Source organism: Lepidochelys olivacea (genome assembly GCF_965140295.1).
Source record: "Lepidochelys olivacea isolate rLepOli2 genome assembly, chromosome: 3".
Lineage (NCBI taxonomy): Eukaryota > Metazoa > Chordata > Testudines > Cheloniidae > Lepidochelys > Lepidochelys olivacea.
This window is the reverse complement of record NC_140413.1, coordinates 83,565,076-83,583,584: the sequence shown is the minus strand read 5'-3', so window position 1 is coordinate 83,583,584 and position 18,509 is coordinate 83,565,076. Positions and strand designations below refer to the sequence as shown.

At 41.0% G+C, this 18,509-nt stretch overlaps 1 protein-coding gene across 1 annotated transcript in view; it reads right to left on the bottom strand.

Moving 5' to 3' along the window:
* Positions 1-18,509, bottom strand: part of AFG1L (AFG1 like ATPase) — a 136,366-nt gene that overhangs the window by 13,294 nt on the left and 104,563 nt on the right. Inside the window, exons 9-10 of the mRNA XM_084624792.1 lie at positions 17,488-17,558; positions 17,131-17,231 (exon numbers count right to left, since the gene is read on the bottom strand). Coding sequence (XP_084480918.1) covers positions 17,131-17,231; positions 17,488-17,558 — 172 coding nt within the window. The remainder of the gene's footprint in view (positions 1-17,130; positions 17,232-17,487; positions 17,559-18,509) is intronic.

The following is an 18,509-nucleotide window of genomic DNA, read 5'->3' as shown; positions in this document are numbered from 1 at the left end:
AGTTAATGCATGTTCTGCTATCATCATGTCCGTTCAAGTAGGAGGTTTATTATTTAGTGTTCTCTGTAGACTGTACTGTTCTCAGAGTTACTCTTCTATTTCCATTATATATTCCTGGTAGAGATACATGGATAGCTAGCTCTTCATTTAACAAGAGTATAAAACATCCTGCTCAGCAATGACAACACAGTATGTCCTATAGAAACTAGTTTTTCGTAGATAAAAGATGCCTTACATAAGTTAGGATGAAATGTCCTTTTCTAAATGAAGGGAAAATATTATATTGATTGATGCTGAACTAGATTATAGGTCCAGACTTAATGAAATACGTAAGACTAGTGATTGATAATTAAGAATACTGAGTGCTGAAAATCATGTACACAACAATACAATTTAGAATACATACATTTACTAAAAGTCAAAAACTGTTCAAAACCTAGAAGCTTGTGAATTTACATATTGAACAACATAAATATATAAAGTCCTTTCTACAGATTCCAGGGAAATCATTCTTCTCTAAGCAGTTTGGCTGATGATGCACAGAATCAAGACAATACCCTTATGATTATGATTCAAGAGAGAAATAATAAAACTTGGGGCATGACCCGTAATTCAGTTACATGTCTGAGGTTGAAGATGAAGAACACAGATAGCTAAAACACTCTGATACCATGGTGAGGCGTATGGTATAAAAAATGTAAAACTCAAGGCATGGTTGACAGTGTAAGTGTACTGGACAGCTTTGTGAATTTAAAGGTAAAAGACAGTGATTACATTTTACCTATGGTTACATTCTGAAGATTTACTCTAAGAAATTTTCGTACTGACCTACTGACATGAGCTATATGGTCTGACTGTTCTTTAAAAGGTCCACTGTGGGGTTTCTTGCACCTTCCACTGAAGGCTCTGATATTGACTACTTCCAGAAACAATATACTGAACTAGACAGACCAATGATCTGATCTGGTATGATGGTTCCTATGTTAATTACACACAAAAAACCTGGGTTCAAATAACATTATTAAGGTTGCAAAGTTAAGCTCTCAAAAGTTAGGAAATGCCAGAATTAAGGTTGCCTGTACGACCTTAATTCAGCTTCCTTGTGCATATGCATTATGATAAAGTCTTTAATTACATGATCACATACTATTTTTTCAATAGGACCCCAACCTCTCTCAGGAGACTGTGTGAAGGTTGGATCTCTGGAATTCAAGCAAGAAGTGTGGGTAGCTGAAATAGTGGATGATAATTTGTTTGGAGTTCATTGTGGCTAATAACTGTGTAATCAATGCCAGGAAAGGGGTCTTATAAATTCAGTCTGTAGAAATTCCCTTTAAAGATATGGCCCAGGTTATACACGTGGTTTGTATGCAATTGGTTTGCAGTGAAAGAGTTGTCGTGCTCCAAGGAGCAGAAACCATTATAACAGCTACATGCTGTGGTAGCTTTCCAGCAAGGGAAAAGATGAGGAGTGGCTGAAACCTTTATGAGACTTGGGGAGCAGGAAGCGGAGAAGTGTCTCTAGGCGGAATCTGAGATACTAAAGTGCTTGTGGATCTGAAACAAGAATTGATCCCTGTTTGTTTACTTATCGTTTGACAAGTGAAGCAGCAAACATGAAAAAGGGAACCACGGTTGCAAAGTGTGAACCGGTAGATCTGGTAAATGCTGGTACAAAGTAAAAGTACAAGGGAGAAAAGGGTGAAGGTGAGCTCTCAGAGTTTCTATCGGACCTGTTCCAGGGCAGTGTTATACACTTAAATGAGGATTAGGATTCAGCTGTTCTCTGAATCCAGCAAAGAAATAGGTTGTTCTGTACTGGTCCAGCACATGGTTGGTACTGGGGGGAAACCAACCCATTAAAGTGCCCCTTCCCTGTTTAACAGTAGCAAAGAGGGACAAGGCATTATAGGCCATTGCGGAAATGTATGGGGAAGGCATAAATAATCAACCTGCAACCAGTCCTTGGGCCCTTGTGTTGGTTAAGAAAAAGGATAGCAGCACCAGACTTTGTGAAAATGAAATGAAGTAACTTTAAAAGATTCTTATCCATTAGCACAAATAGATGATATCCTAGCAGGTTCAATTTGGTTTTCCATAACGGATCTTCAAAATGAGTATTGGCAAGTGAAATTGAATCCAAAAACTAAGGAAAAAACTGCTTTTCGTAGCAGGTCAAGATTTATGGGAGTTTATAGTGATGGCTTTTGGCTTGTGCAGTGCATCAAGTATATTTGAGAGGCTAATGGATATTACATTACAGGGTATTACATGGCATCCCCTCTCAGCCTGTCTGCTATACTTAGATTATATCCAGGTGTGCACTAAAACATTCACAAATGGTCTGTGATAAGCTGAAGGTGGCCAATTTGAAACTGAACCCAAAGAAATGTGAGTTGTTTCTGGGTACAGAATGAGTGAGTAGGGAATTTCCAGTGTCAAAAGCCAGACACTCACACAAGAGCAGAGTTTCTAGAGCTCTGCTCTTATGGTTTATTTGTGGATTTGACAATATTGCAAAACCACTGTATATGTTGGGTGAGAAAAGGAAACCAACTGTTTTAATTGTAGTCCCAGAGGGGGAACATGTACTAAAAATGTTGGGGTATATAGGATAGTCAAATCCTGATAGAAGGGATCAGATTGAACAATGGTTGTGTTTTCAAAGACAGGAATAGGGGAAATCACTTGATTTCCAATTGAGGTAAACTGCTTAGGAGTAAAACAGAAGTTTGGATCTGTGACCCGACACTCCAAGGAACCAAAAAGGAACCTTTCCTGGTTGGTTACTATGCAAAATTGGCTATTTCCAGCATTGGTCACCCTCTCTGTAGGAGTCTTCCATCTGGTCAGTTGGACCATACACCCTAACGATGATTGATTCTGGAGCTCTCCCTGCAGTCGACAGAAGATAGTGTTTGCCTCAAATACATTACATCTGCAGATATACTGAGGCCCCTTTTTAGAGCAATAGGCCATCTGTGGAACTTTCCATTTTTGGGTTAGAGTGTGATAGACTACCAAGGTACGCACACTGACATGTTCCTTGTAGATGCCATCTTCAAGGTGACCTATAACCACCTGACCCAAAGTTGAATATATACAATTGTAACTTGAGGATTAACAGGTTCTTGCCCCAAGATCAGGTCCAGTTAGATTACTGTAAAATTATCATATAATTTGGGAACCCAAATGTACACAGGTGCAACACTCACACTATAGGAACTCATATATATATATATATATATATATATACACATACACACACACACACACAATTAAATGATTTATTAATAATTTAGCAAAGTTATACACACACAAACTCAACAAGGCAGATAGAGATAATACAGAAAGTACATTTAGATGGCCATACTTACACCCTGGAATGTTAACCATTATCTCTCTCATCACGGTCACCGTCCTCATCTTCCCCAGTGGCCATCATTCTGGCCCCTCCCAAGGTCTACATCTCTCTACTTGCTGCCCCTGGGAGGTTACTTTTATAATAGGTTATGCTGATGTTACCATGTCCAATGCATATTCAATAAAGGTCCTTATTTGTATTTCCTACCCTTAAGGTGTCAGTTTTCTATAGGTTAGTATATGTATGATGTTACACGTCAATTTGTTACCATGGCGCCTTTGCGGTCGGACATTCTGTCCAGAACCTTCCAGATGCTGGCATCAGCTATGTTCTGTGGGTGGCTGATGTCGGTATTCTGGACAAAATTCCCCCTCTTGCATGCTACTTTCAGTTCCCTATAACTTATGAGTTACTTAAATTTATCTATGCCAAAGGTTATAGGCCTCAAGCCTCACACTATCTATTAAAGCCAAATCTTACAGGATAAAAGCCTGTAGGTTCCTCGCAGAATAACAAAGCAATGAGTATAATATAGGTAAGCTGGCCCACTGGGCTACAGGGGACTTGTTCTCTTAAGTCACTTATGTGCTTTTGAAAATTCCACCAGTGAGCTTCTTAACTTAGTACTAAGTCCCTACCTCTCTCTCTCTCTCTCTCTATTTTAAACGCTTGCTACATCTGTTTTCATATTAAAGTTAATCTATTCAAGCCAGGGACAGGGTCTTCCTATAAATATGTACATCCCCAGCACAGTGGGGCCCCAATCCTGATTGGAGCCTTTGAGAACTGCTGTACTACAAATAATAATATAATGTAAATTACAGTTTGCAGGTTACAAGGAGGCAAAACAACTTTCAAACTAAAAACATAGTGGGAACACTTTGAAAGATATGGATTGCTGTATTTTTTTTTTTTTTTACTTTGCTGTAGAATAGTATGTGATCTAGTGGTGAGAGGCCAGGACTGGTAGGAATCCTTGGTTCTCCGCCAGTAATGACTTATGTTGGTCAAATCACTTAATCGTTGTTCTTCAGTTTCATAGAATATCAGGGTTGGAAGGGACCTCAGGAAGTCATCTAGTCCAACCCCCTGCTCAAAAGCAGGACCCATACCCAATTAAATCATCCCAGCCAGGGCTTTGTCAAGCCTGACCTTAAAAACTTCTAAGGAAGGAGATTCCGCCACCTCCCTAGGCAACGCATTCCAGTGTTTCACCACCCTCCTAGTGAAAAAGTTTTTCCTAATATCCAACCTAAACCTCCCCCACTGCAACTTGAGACTATTACTCCTTGTCCTGTCCTCTTCCACCACTGAAAATAGTCTAGAACCATCCTCTCTGGAACTACCTCTCAGGTAGTTGAAAGCAGCTATCAAATCCCCCTTCATTCTTCTCTTCTGCAGACTAAACAATCCCAGTTCCCTCAGCCTCTCCTCATAAGTCATGTGTTCCAGACCCCTAATCATTTTTGTTGCCCTTCGCTGGACTCTCTCCAATTTATCCACATCCTTCTTGTAGTGTGGGGCCCAAAACTGGACACAGTACTCCAGATGAGGCCTCACCAATGTCGAATAGAGGGGGACGATCACGTCCCTCGATCTGCTCGCTATGCCCCTACTTCTACATCCCAAAATGCCATTGGCCTTCTTGGCAACAAGGGCACACTGCTGGCTCATATCCAGCTTCTCGTCCACTGTCACCCCTAGGTCCTTTTCCGCAGAACTGCTGCCTAGCCATTCGGTCCCTAGTCTGTAGCTGTGCATTGGGTTCTTCCGTCCTAAGTGCAGGACCCTGCACTTATCCTTATTGAACCTCATCAGATTTCTTCTGGCCCAATCCTCCAATTTGTCTAGGTCCCTCTGTATCCTATCCCTGCCGACCAGCGTATCTACCACTCCTCCCAGTTTAGTATCATCCGATTACAGTGGGGGATGTTGAAATGCCCATATAGATCCTAGGAGACCTGGCATGCCTTACAGCCGTGGCTCATGAAACCTTATATGGGAAACCTGGACAGCAGTAAGGAGAGGTCAATAACAGACTGAGTATGTGCCGGATGACAGTAGAATGTGCCTTTGGCAGATTAAAGGCGCTCTGGCGAAGCCTTTATGCCAGGCTAGACCTCAATGAGGATAATATTCCCGTGGTCATAGCCGCATGTTGTACATTGCATAATCTTTGTGAAGCTAAGGGTGAAAGATTTGCTCAGGGGTGGAGTGTTGAGGCAGACCGCTTGGCTGACGTTTTTGAGCAGCCAGATACCAAGACTATCAGAGGGGCCCAGAGGGGGGCAATTCAAATCAGGGAGGCTTTGAGGCAACACTTTGAAATTGAGAACCAGTAATGTACATCTCTGTGATTGGTGCTGCAATGTTACATTACATGTAGTTTTCCTTGGAAATAATGGTGACATTTGGGGCCTTACATTCCAGTAAGCAAATGATGAAAGTGCCTGTGTAGGTATTGGTGGTGCCTGCTATCTCAATTTGTAGGAAACAAATAAAGATGAGTTACCATTCAAAATCTTTGCTCTTGTTGCACAAGAAACAAGACACACACACAAACACACACCAAGATGCTTGGTGGGAAAGGCGGAATCAGGGAAGGGCAGACTTTCAGAGCTATCTGTAGGTCCCGCTATCCTTTTGAAAGTTGTCCAGGGCGTGGAGTGAAAGGGAAACCGAGAAGTCCCAGAAAGCGGAAAGGACTGTAGGTCAGAGTTTGGGACAGGGTATAGAAAAGAGTTCTGAATGTGCTGCAGGGGAGAGTGGGCACGCATCTGCTCAGTCTGCAGCATTATTAAGGACTTCAGCATCTTTGTTTGCTCCTCCACGACTTTAATCATCCTCTCAGTAGCATCCTTAAACTCCTGATTTTCTTTTCTGTCCTGCCTTTCAGCTTCCCTCCACTCCTTGTGTTCCCTTTTCTCTGCATTGGAGCAATGCAGTGCCTCCTGGAACGTGTCGTCTTTGCTCCTTCTTGGGCGCTTTCTCATCTGGCGGAGACACTTGGCTGGTATGTGTGGGGTGTTCCTGAAGGCTACATCTGCTGAGGCAGAGGGAACAATCCACAGAAACATGATTGTTATGTTCATGCACAGCACTGAAACATTTCAGTAAAATACACCTTTTGTAACATAACAATCACTTTCTCACTGACCCTTGGCAAGCACACATCTCGGTGAACACCCAAAGTGTGGTGAGTGTTGGCTGGGGGTGCAGGTCACTCTACATGGGGTAAAGGGCACTTTGCAAGGGTTGCGGTGCAGCTGACTAGGGAAAAAATTCTCCCAACCTTTTCCACAAGTGGGGGTCATTATAGCAGACATCTCACTGCTTAGGGTAAGCAGGGAAGCAAGGGCACATCTACTACACACTTGTGGCTTCCGCCCTGGTCCCTATGCTGCTCACCTGTGTGCTGCTTTGGTCCCTGCCCAAGTGACTGCCGAATGGCGTGGAAAAGTTTCCTACAATGGGGGAAGGAACAAAGCAGCTCTGCCAAGGAACCTTTGGCAGAAGATTGCTGAGTACCTCCAGGAAACTTTCCTAGAGATCTCAGCATGCATCAACACCCTGTTCCGCTGTACTAATTAGCTGTACAGGGGAATGTCCAGCACACAGAAACACAGCCAGCTTTGTATATTTCTATACCCTGAACCCACCTCCACACTACACAAACCACAGCCACGTACCAGGCATCTCCTCTCCTGCTTCTTGCTCGCTGAAGAGCAACGGCTGAGACTGGTAGACACCTCCAGAGTGGTGAACAGTTCCTGGCTGGCTACCTACCCCACCGGACGACCCTGCCAGGAGCTCCACTTGGTCATCTAACTCCACCTCTTCATCAATGACTTCGTCCTCAGGGTTAGGTGCTCTTTACACCACCTCCAGGCCTGCTGAAGTATCCACGGGGCTCTTGGCAGTGGAAGTGAGGTTGCCACCAAGGATAGTGTCCAGTTCCTTATAGAACCGGCAGGTCTTAGGTGCAGCATTGGAGCGATGGTTTGCCTCCCCCGCCTTATGGTACAGATGCCTCAGCTCCTTTATCTTTGCTCTGCACTGCAGCGTGTCCCAATCATAGATCTTTTCGCAGAAGGTATCAAAATTCCTACTGCTCAAGCGCAGCTGGGACTGCACAGCCTCCTCTCCCCATATACTGATCAGATCCAGCAGTTCTGCAATGGTCCAAGCTGGAGAACATTTGCTGCGATAATTTGCCATGGTCACCTGGGAAGGTGTGATGAGACCTCTCCATGCTGAGCCAAAAGGAAATGGAATTTCAAAAATTCCCAGGGCTTCTAAGCAGGAGGGGCAGATGGTTGTTTACCTGGCTGCAGGGCAGTGGAGTTCAAACTGCTGACCAGAACGGTCAGGATGGGCATTGTGGGACACCTCCTGGAGGCCAATTAAAGTGATAAAATCAAGCGTGGTGTCAACACTGGCACTTTGTTGACAAAAATTTTGTGCAAAAAGCCTTATGTCTCTCGTCGGGGTGGTTTTATTTTGTTGCCAAAACAGGGCATTTTTGCCGCCAAAAGTTGCATCGCAGTGTGTATGCATTCACTGTTTTGTCGACAAAAGCTGCCTTCTGTCGACAAAACTTTGTAGGGTAGACAAGGTGTTAGGTCGACATAAACTGCATTATGTCGACCTAACTATAGTGTAGACCAAGGCTAAGATGTGCTTTGGATACTTTTATGTAAGTGAATAGTGCCAGCAGAGGGCAGCATTTGCTATGCATAGGTGACAGCATCTTTGAAAGGTGCATCAGGCAATATTGAGAGCAGCTAGACTATGTTCTAGTCCTTAAGAATAAGGAGAACTTTCCTATATCTAGAATGTATACTTCTATCTATTTAATTTATACTAGACTAAGACTGAAGAGTCACAGTTGTCACAGTTATCCATTTTAAAACTAGGTCAAATGTAAATAAAACAGAATGGAAGAAGCAGCAGAGGAAAAGAGACTTTCCATAGAGTCATGAAAAACTTCATGTGGCTTCAGTCTCATGAGATATTTTATTTACAATTTTATAATTTCCAGTTGGCAAATTTGAAAATTTTACATCTAATTAGTATCTGTGCTTTTAAAATAAACGAGGGAGAAATGTTTATTTGACCTCTCTATATATTTACATTATCATAGCTCTTTGACTGACCAAATGTGTAAGGAAGGAAAGATGTTGTTTATTAAACATTTTGTTAATTTAAGGCATCTGGTCTAATCCATCTGAAAGTCTTCTAAAATCTGGTAATTAGTGATAATTATAGGTGCTATTTAATTGACAGGATCCTGATCCTTAGGCTCCAGTTTAATTGCAACCTTTTTCTTAACATACTAGCTATGTGGTCTACCTCACTTTGCAAACATTTTGTGTATAATATAGCACTTTGTGTGGTATATAGCACCTGACATAACTAAACTTTGCAACACTCTTGTCATGTAGCTGAGTTTATTCTTCACATAGAGGTGTAGTGACAGAGAGAGAGAGAGAGAGAGAGAGAGAGAGAGAGATTAAGTGACCTATCCAAGGGCACAGAGAGTGGAAGGGGTGTCAATGTCACCATTAGAACTCAGGAGTTGCATCTCAGTCCTATGCTCATCACCTCTCTCAGGTACCTCTAATTAATTAAGTCTGTTTATTTATTTGGAACAGAAGAGGATGTCGAAGCAAAGAATAGATGTTTGATAAAAACAGACAGCTATATTCTAGAACATCACCCAACATTGAGAAATGTCTTGGTACAGAGAAAAACAAAATTATAGCATCAATTCCAAATGGTAGAAGATTACGTGCAAGTCATGGCAGTTTCTGAACTACCAGCATGAATCTTTAGTGCGTCTGAAGTACAGAAAGGTTGCTACACATCATGATTTTGTTAAAGCAAACAAAATAGGTTAAACCTCTTTCATCCTGCTTTGTTATAAATTATGTTCTTGAACACTGTCACATGAACCAATAAACCAAATAATTAATTGTATATGTTTGTCTTATCTTTCTGCTTTCTTGATCCTATGTTAGTTGATCATAACTGAGAATTCTACCTATTTCAGGACTTGTATCATGACAGATTGAATTGTCCCTGAGTTTACCCAAGACCCAAATTTATGACATACTGCCACGGAGAACAAGTCTGACTTTGTGCTCAGTCGGTAAATAATTACTTGTTTCTACAACTTATGCAAGAGAGTTGATCCTCTCACACATCCTCTCCAGCATAAACCCATCAAAGAATTTTGGCACTCTGGAACATGCAAGGGCTCTAGCAGATTTGAGAAAAATCTGTAATGTATTAAATTCATTGCTGTGCTTTTGTGCCAAGGAGATGATCACATATCAGACCATATCAGCTGGCATATGCTTGTCTGGGAAAACTTCACCTGATATCTTCTGAGATGTTGCTGCAACATTACAGTGCAATCCATAAGAATTTCCAAGGACAACTGATACTCACTGATACTCTGAGTCATTTTTCCTGTCCTAAATTATGTAATGTTGTTGGATATGCTAAACCAAGGATAAATGAGAAAAAGACTTAATTAATGTTCTGTATAATGCTTTGAGGACCTCAGGGGAAAGGTGCTACAGATACAAAGATGTCTACCCACACTATTTTATTTTAGGTAAGACAACATCAGAGATAGATTAGATAGAAAATTATCCATGGCAATGGTAGCTACTTTCTGTTATAAAACCGTGTTTTCAGTTGCTTATAACTATACTATAAGCAAAGTTTGGCCTGAAATTTTCCATACCAGATGGCTGCCTCAGACTGATTTTTTTTGGAAAGTTTCAGCTAAAACCATTCTGCTGTTTGAGAATGAAGCTAAGAAAAAAAATATTGTTCTGCCCATGTTAAATTTTTATAACTGTTTTATTGAGACGTTCTAGTGCTGCCATCGCCATGCTTTGGAACAGTGACATGACATGTGTCAGGAGAACTGCCCTAATGTTACGCACATGTCTTGAGCTGTTCTGTGAAAATCTGGGAGCTGCGTGTGGAGCTGAGAGCCCAGGCTCACAGCCCCCCACACTGCCCCTCTTAAGCTGTTGGAAGTGCTCCTGGTGAGGACACATGCCACCTACACCCTCTCCAGTTTTTCAACATCCTTTTAAAAATATGTACACCAGAACTGAATGCAGTATTCCTGTGTCTATCTTACCAGTGCCATATACAGAGATAAAATAACTTCCATATTCCTACCTACTGCTTCCCGGTTTATACAACCATGGATCACATTAGTTCTTTTTGCCACAGCATGACACTGGGCTCTCTTGTTGAGTTGCTTGTCTACTATGATCCCAAAATCATTTTCAGAGTCACTGCTTTCCAGGATACAATCCCCCAGTCTATAGGTATGGTCTGCATTCCTCATTCTTAGATGTATAACTTTGCATTTGGATGTATTAAAACAGTTTATTTGAATGTATTTGAATACAGCCAAATGCAAAGTTGTATTTCTAGGAAAGAGGAATGCAGTGACACAGATCACTCTATGCTGTAAAACTGCATGGTCTCTTACCCCTTTAGTGGCACAGGGAGGACAACAGCCATTAGGTCAAGTGGTAGAGGTGTGTGCTGCGGATCTAAAGGTCCCAACCCACTGATGACCGAGGTGGGGGTCAATATGGTTCCACATAATGGAACTTCTGTATTTTTAGTTTGCTTTTTAAAAAAACCTAAGAAATTACATATGAAAATAACTTGGTCAAAAGAAGATTATTAAGGTTGCAATATCAAGCACTCAAAAATTAGGAATTGCCAAAAGTAAGGTTGCTCATGCTCATCCCAGTCTTCCGCCACCTCCTCATCCCAGTTCCTTACCCCTAAGCTCCACTTCCGAGACCGCATCCCTGCCTGCTGTGTTGTACCCTTCCATTGTAATTCATATATGGCAATGGGGTGAAGTGGCTTCTCTGAGCGGTTTCACTCATTGTTAAGAGGAGGAGAAGTGAGAACAAAAGGCAAAATTAAAGTTGGAATTGGAACTTTCCCTGAGCATTGTCAGTATCAGCTGTTCAGGTTTTTTTTTTAAAACTAAAACCTCATTAGTTGATTTTCACATATTTATTGTAAAAATTAACTCTCAATACTCTGAATTTTAAATTTATAACTTTTCTTGTTACTGTTGTTTTAAATTACTCACAGAAACTTATGACTGTAAAATAATTTTTTATATGGAAAGTTTCCTAAGTTCACTTTTGCTTTTATTAAACAAATTTCTACCACTAGGCCTGCTTTTGTCCATCCACTGTAAAAAAAAAAAAAAAAAAAAATAACAGAAGGCCCTAGGGAAGAAACCTGGTGGCATTTCCCCTAAATCACTCTATGGGAAGACAGAAGTTTGAACCTTGGTGGAACAAACAAGAGATTCCACAGTAGAATTTTTAGGCCCTCCTGAGATCCACATGGATCTTAGGGAGATGGGCAGGAGGCCAGTACCTTTGGCATGAACTCAGCGTTTCCCTATCCACTATCCTATGGTTTCTAGGCAGCATAACTCATCCTGCTCTTTCCCAACTCAGCCCCCAATAATGGAGGCTCTACAGTACATGGGGAACACAAAAATCTCAATGGAGCCTTGGTTACCTCAAAAATCAACCATCAAACTTTCCACAGAATACTCAAAGGCATTAGCCTTCACTGGAGATCAATGAATAAAAAAAAAAATCTGGAGTTTATAAACAAAATAGTTTTTGAGATAGTAAATTAAAAATGTTAGACCTTTTCTGAAAATTAAAATATTATCAAAATATTATCCTCTCTCAGGAAACTGAGCAGAAAGGTATTATTTTTGTGTTTTGTTTTTCAGGAGAGTGTATGTAAAAAAACCAAAGTATATGGAGTTTGCTATCATGTCTCTCTAATAAACAACAGAGTTCAAAGATGATATTTTACTGAAATGTATTTCTTATTAGAAGTATTTTCATGTCATCCCTACTTCATTGCTCTAGGAGTAAGAAAGCTGTTGGTATATTATTGCTCAGATTCTCAGCTCAAAAGAAAATAAATTTTTTATTTTGCACAAAAAGGAAAAGTATGTGTCTTTCTGGAGGTATGTAAAACATGTTGAAAATTGTCAAGATCTGAGGTCCAGAAAACTTGCCTTACAATAAGAGATGAAAGGAGATCAATCTAGCTAGCTTACTGAAGAGAAGGTCAAGAGGTGGCTTGATCAGTCTTTAGGCATCAGCACACTAGAGGACTCTTTAATCTAGCAGATGGATATGTAACAAAAGCCAGTGGCTGGAGCTGAAGTCAGCAAAGTTCAAATTAGAAACAAGGCACACAATTTTAACAGGATAAACCACCACTGGTTTGGCACAGATTTCCAAAGGATGTAGTAAAATTCTCCATCACTTGGAGTTTTTAAATCAGAATTGGCTGACTTCTAAAAAGAAAAAGTGGGTGTGGTAATATCTTTTATTGGACCAACTTCTGTTGCTGAGAGACAAGGTTTTGAGCTACACAGTCACTCTACTTCAACCACAAATTGTTGGACTAGATTCAGGAGTTCAGAGTGAAATGTATGGGTTGTGTAGTACAGGAGGCCAGACAAGATGATCATAACAGTCCCTTCTGGGATTGAAACCAATGGATTTAAAGGTAAAATTGCCTGGCTTCACATTTTGATTCTGGTTTTGTCAGACGGGAGTGAATCACGGTTTCTGAAACCTAACGCTTTTGGTTTGCTGAGATGGATCACACCAGAGCTGGCAGGTTTTGCAAATCTTATTACTATGTTTCATCCAACAATTTGTGTCATAATGCAGACAACCTGAATAATTAAACAGTAGTACGCTGACATGTTACTTTTCATATTTGAATAAGCTGTGTCATCCTGACACAGAAGAAAGGTAGGGAAGTTTAGTTATCTGCAAATAAAAATATTAAGAGGGCAATTTTATTTTTTTTAAATATTACTTAATACTCCAAAATTAGAGAAGAAACAAGGTTGGGTCCAGCACAGTTTATTGTGACACAAGGACCCATTAGTACCAGCTGGCAAAGGGTTCAATGTTCTATAACAGCAACTCCTATCAGCCTGACAAACTGACTACACCTAACACACTGCTTTCATAATATTTAGGTCATGTGAGGTGTCTAATAAAAAGGCCATGTGAGCTGTCTAATACAACTGTATGTCATATAGAGCTTCAATCATTGCAAGATGACTGTAAGGATATTTAAGGAGCTATGTGTATGTACTGAAAATATGTTTTTGAGTCTGTGTCCCAGGCATGGTTGACAAACAGGTTTTGCCAGACAAAGGGATGCATGTTCACCTATTGCCTAGGTTCACATGTAGATTAAGCATCGTAAACCAACACAATGGAAGTCCGTTTTGGACTCAACACCAGTATGTGAAAACAACTTGGAGCCAGCACACCAAGAAAGGAACCAGAGGACTCATCCTGACTCTGGAGGAAAAACAATGAGTTCTGGTAAATACAAGGAGAAGCAAGGACATTTTGTTATCCTGCATTGAGGAAGTAAATGGACAGTGTGTTTACACTCATGAAAACAGGATCTCAATGAAGATTTGGTTGAATGCACTGAAAAAGGCTTAAGGATGCGATAAACTTATTTAGACAAAAGGTAAGACTGCTAAGCTAAGTTTAGTTTTGAAGAAGTATGTTATACTTTTGCTTTATATGTAACCATTTCTCTTTCCATTATCCTTGTTCACTATCTCTTAAATCTTAGCCTTTGATAATAAACTTGTGATTGTTTTCACTAGAACTATATCTCCGTGCTGTGATGTTATAAAGGACCTGATCCGGAGTTGTACCAGTCAAGTTGTACATATACTGTTCTCTTGGGGACAAGAAACCAGGTAATTTCTGTGGGTATCCAGTGACAGGGGCTGGATACTATAAGGGAACGCTTTCAGAGGGGGCCAGGGGCTGGGGTGCACCTGTTGCTAACCTGCAAGGCAAAGTAAGGGCTAGCAGGACCCTGAGGAGATTGTTTGGGTGGTTAATGGGCTTGTGGGGTCAGGGAGCTGACATCCAATTAAGTACACGCAAATCTTCCTCTCGCCAGAGACAGGGAGGTAACAAGGTGACTCTCAGTCCAGGGTACCCTGAGAAAGTGGCACATCTATCTACAGCTTCTGGAATGTAGAAATCCCAGAAGCCCATGAATGCTGGCTCTGGGTAGGCCAATCTTTTTAGTCTGAAGGTCAATTTGTTGCACAAGTCTCCTTTTTCTTTCAGCCCCCAAAATGTTTTATACTGGGAAAGACTGCACAGTGTAAGTGAGGAGTGATGTAAGTCTAGGCCAGGCGTTATTTCTCCCTTGGTTGGGAGAGCTGAAAGCATCAAGCCAGTGTGTGAAAGTATTTTGAGTAAAGCACAAGAGTTCCAGAAATTCTTCTGCACCTCCTCTATCCCAATAGCAAGTGGTTACATAACACATCACCCATTTTTATTTGCAATGATGGTTCTCTAACAACTATCATCACTGCATTGGGGGACCTCTCCTACCCATACTATTAGAAGAGTTCATGGGTTTCCACCCTCCCTGCTCCCCAGCTCCTCCTCTAGCCTTTTTTTTTTTTAAACGTGAGGGGGTTTGGTTTTGGGATACCTGGTCCCTTTGTTTTTGCTGGTTCAGTTCCTGTATGGAGCAGCCCCACAAAAGAGCCCAGTAACGTTAGCTGCAGCCCCTTTAAATTTCTTTTCCTAGTAAGCCCCATCTAGGGCTTAATGAGCCTGCTTCTATACTATTTTTAAGATCCAGGTTGTCATATGGTGATGGGGGGGGAAGGGAGAGAGATTCCATCTCTGAGCAAGGATACTTGTTGGATGTCCAATTCTGTATTCTGCAATTCCTTGCCTAGCCATTCAAAGTCTCCTCCTTCACGCTCATTGAGTCCCAATTTCTTTCCCCAACTCCTAGTCTCTCCCTCTCCCCAGTCCCAGTCTCCTTACCCAACCAGTTCCCACTTCCATCCCATTCCTCATCTGATCCGTCTTGCTCCTTGTTCCAATCTCCTTGTCCAGCAAGTCCCAGTTCTCCCATCACACCCCAGCTCCTTGCCAAATCTGTCTCTCCTCCCCCACTGCCCAGTTCCTAGTCCCTGTCTCCTTGCCCAGCCAATCCCAGTCTCCTTGTTGCTCTTCCCCCAGTTCCTTGTCCAATTTTTTTGTTCTGCACCCCCAGCCAACTGGCTCCCAGTCTCCCATCCTCTCATTTCCCTCACTGGTTCCTAGGCCCAGCATCCCTTCCCCTGCGTCTGAGCCTTCTTGTCCAGCCAGTCCCAGCCTTCCCAATTCCAACTCCCAGTCACAGTTTCTCTCCTCTTCTCCAAGCCCAGAATCCTTGTCCTAATCTACTCCTTTCCCTCCAGTGCTGGTCTGGCTTTTCCCACCGTGTATTCAAATCAGATGGCTTCCTCCATCCAGCTGCCTGGGTGCCAACAGGGGCATGATCAAGAGCATAGGAGAGACAGGTTCCCTGCTCTCACTTCCAATGCCTGGTCCCACTCAGGCCTGAAGCAGCTGGGAGCAACCCTTACAGGGAAGGTCCTTTTGAGCCCCTGGGCCTCTCTGGCCAGGAGTGTGCTCAGTTGCTCTGTGGGGAGGACTCATGTACAGTCTGGTCAGCGCTATGAGGGGATGGAGCATGCTCAGTAAGGAAGTTCAGAGATTTTAGTTGTTAAGCTCTAGCAAGTCTCTACTGAGCATGTGTGGACTGTGATTTTTCAAAGGCTTATAACTTGGTCAAACTCAGGTGGATTTTCACAGGGTTGGCAAAAAGCACATCCCTGACATAAAGGCAACCTTCTGCCAAATTTCAAGTTCCTACTCCATAGCCTGGGGGCACAACAGCATTTAACAGAAAAGGTCTCCATTTTTAATACAGGCAAAACAACCCATTTTTCCCTAGCCTCGTTCTCAGAAATGACTGAAACATTTTGTCTGAAATGTTCTAGTCTACTTTGAAGTAGACACTCAGCATGGGAAATTTAAGCCCAAATGGTTAAAGTTTGCCATAGTTATAAACACCTGAAAACAGAGTCTTATAATAACAAGTGTTTGGTATCACTAATAATAGGCAGTGCTACCAGCCATGCCTGTAACACAGTTACGTAACTGGCTAATGTTATAATTTTAGAGTCCAGCTGACAAATTATCACTGCACTAAACTTTTACCTCTAGAGACCTATCTTCAAACCTGGGTTAGGTCATGTCTGAACAAGGACTTCATGGAACATCTTTAACTTATGACTACATCACATAACTAGCAGAAAACTTGGCACTATTCATCATCATTGGCAATCTTTGCTTAGAAGAGGCACAGAACTGAATAGCAGGCAATGACAGAGATGTGCAATGATAGTTGTGTGGAGAAGCTTGCACAGCACCTGTCTCATGCTTTGAAGTGCCATCAAACCATCACTTGAATGAGCATCAAGTTTACCCAAAATTTTAAACACATTATAATTTTGTTTACACGTGAATGTGTTTTGAGTTTTAATATTCAAGCAATAAAACTAATTATCCCAGCCACGTAATTCTATTTAGATTTTTAATTATATTCTAGGTTGCCTTCAAGAGATTATTATTGCACCATTATCCGTAAGGAAACGTTCATAGGCGTTCACCCCTTTTTAATTTTGAATTCACATCTTTTTTTGTCAGTTTTAAAAAACCATCTTTGGGATACCTGGGGTTTGGAAAATACGAACTTTAAAAAAAAGCCCAACAACTTTGAAAAGACTCAGTGTTAAACTGATCTAGATTTGACTGGGTACTCACTCTGTCACATAGCTCTTCAAATGTGAAGTCTGCAATGGTTCCACAAGCTTTATTCAGCTTCAGCTCTCTGCCTTGCACTTTTAGAATCCTTGGTCTAGTTACTATGGGAACATGAACAAAGACTCAATCTTGTCTGGATAATTACTATAAAATTCATCTCTTACAGATAGGAAATGCATAGCTTGATGAATAATAGCACATGATTCAACACATAAATTAGACAAAATGCTGATACAATGACTGCCACTTGAGTGTGGCATCAACCCATATACAGCAATGGAACTTATTAATTGGTCAGTGGAGATTGGGCATTGTGTTCTAAATGTATTCTCTTTCAAGAGAAATTAACTTACGCACAATCATTTTGTTTCTGAGCCAGCTCATCAAACAACTTATCCATGACAGCCTCCACATCAGCTTCACTTGTGCTACAGTGAAAAGAATAATAGAATATGAAATTAATAACACTTGAAGCCAACATCAAACAGCTGCCTGAGCCTGCTTAGCTTTTTGCCCATAAAAAACAGAGAACAGGATGTTATGCTCTAAATACAAACATTAGATTTAGAATACACTTAAAAGCAGAGAACATTAACTCTCAGGTAGATGATTCTACCTTATTTGCATACACTGAAAGACTTCTGTGTTTTGAGCGGTTTCCAGTAATGAGGCAATACAGGCAAAGCAAATCCATTAACACTATGTGTACCCAATGAGAAAGAAAGGCTTCTGGCTCTATCCTGCATGCAAAATAAAAGCAAATAGACAAGGCAAGGCAAAGCAGTCAAGCATCTGAAGACGTATCCTTTGAAATCTCTGAGAGGGTACATTCTGAAATTAAATATTGAAATGACTATTTAAAAAAAATCAAGTCAAACTGACTGTGCTGATCAAACATTTTCAAGTTAAAGTATCAGCTTTGAAATACCAATCTGATCAATCAACATCAATAAATTTATCAGACTTCTTCCCTTGTTTGGGAAACATCAGCTATAAACAGCAAAGACTCTCACAAAATCACCTTGTGGAGCACACAAACAAACTAATTAGAAGACACTATATGGTTTATAGAGTCCAAATTTATAAGTGTCATCGTTTCTGTGACCTTTTTTCTCATTTTACTAAGCATATTATTTACACTTCTCCTTTAAAAACAGAGTATGAAACCTGATAACAGTAACAAAAAATTATTGTATATCATCAAGCCAAAACTTAAGTATACAATACTTCGTCCAAATTCATACACAGTGATCTGTCAGTGAATTTACTGTTGGTGTGGAAGTCCACCTTTAAGAAGGTATAAGACGCAATGAAGTTTCATTGGTAGCGTAGTTGTAGGCCTTTCTTAATTGACAAATAATGATCTATCATGTTGTACT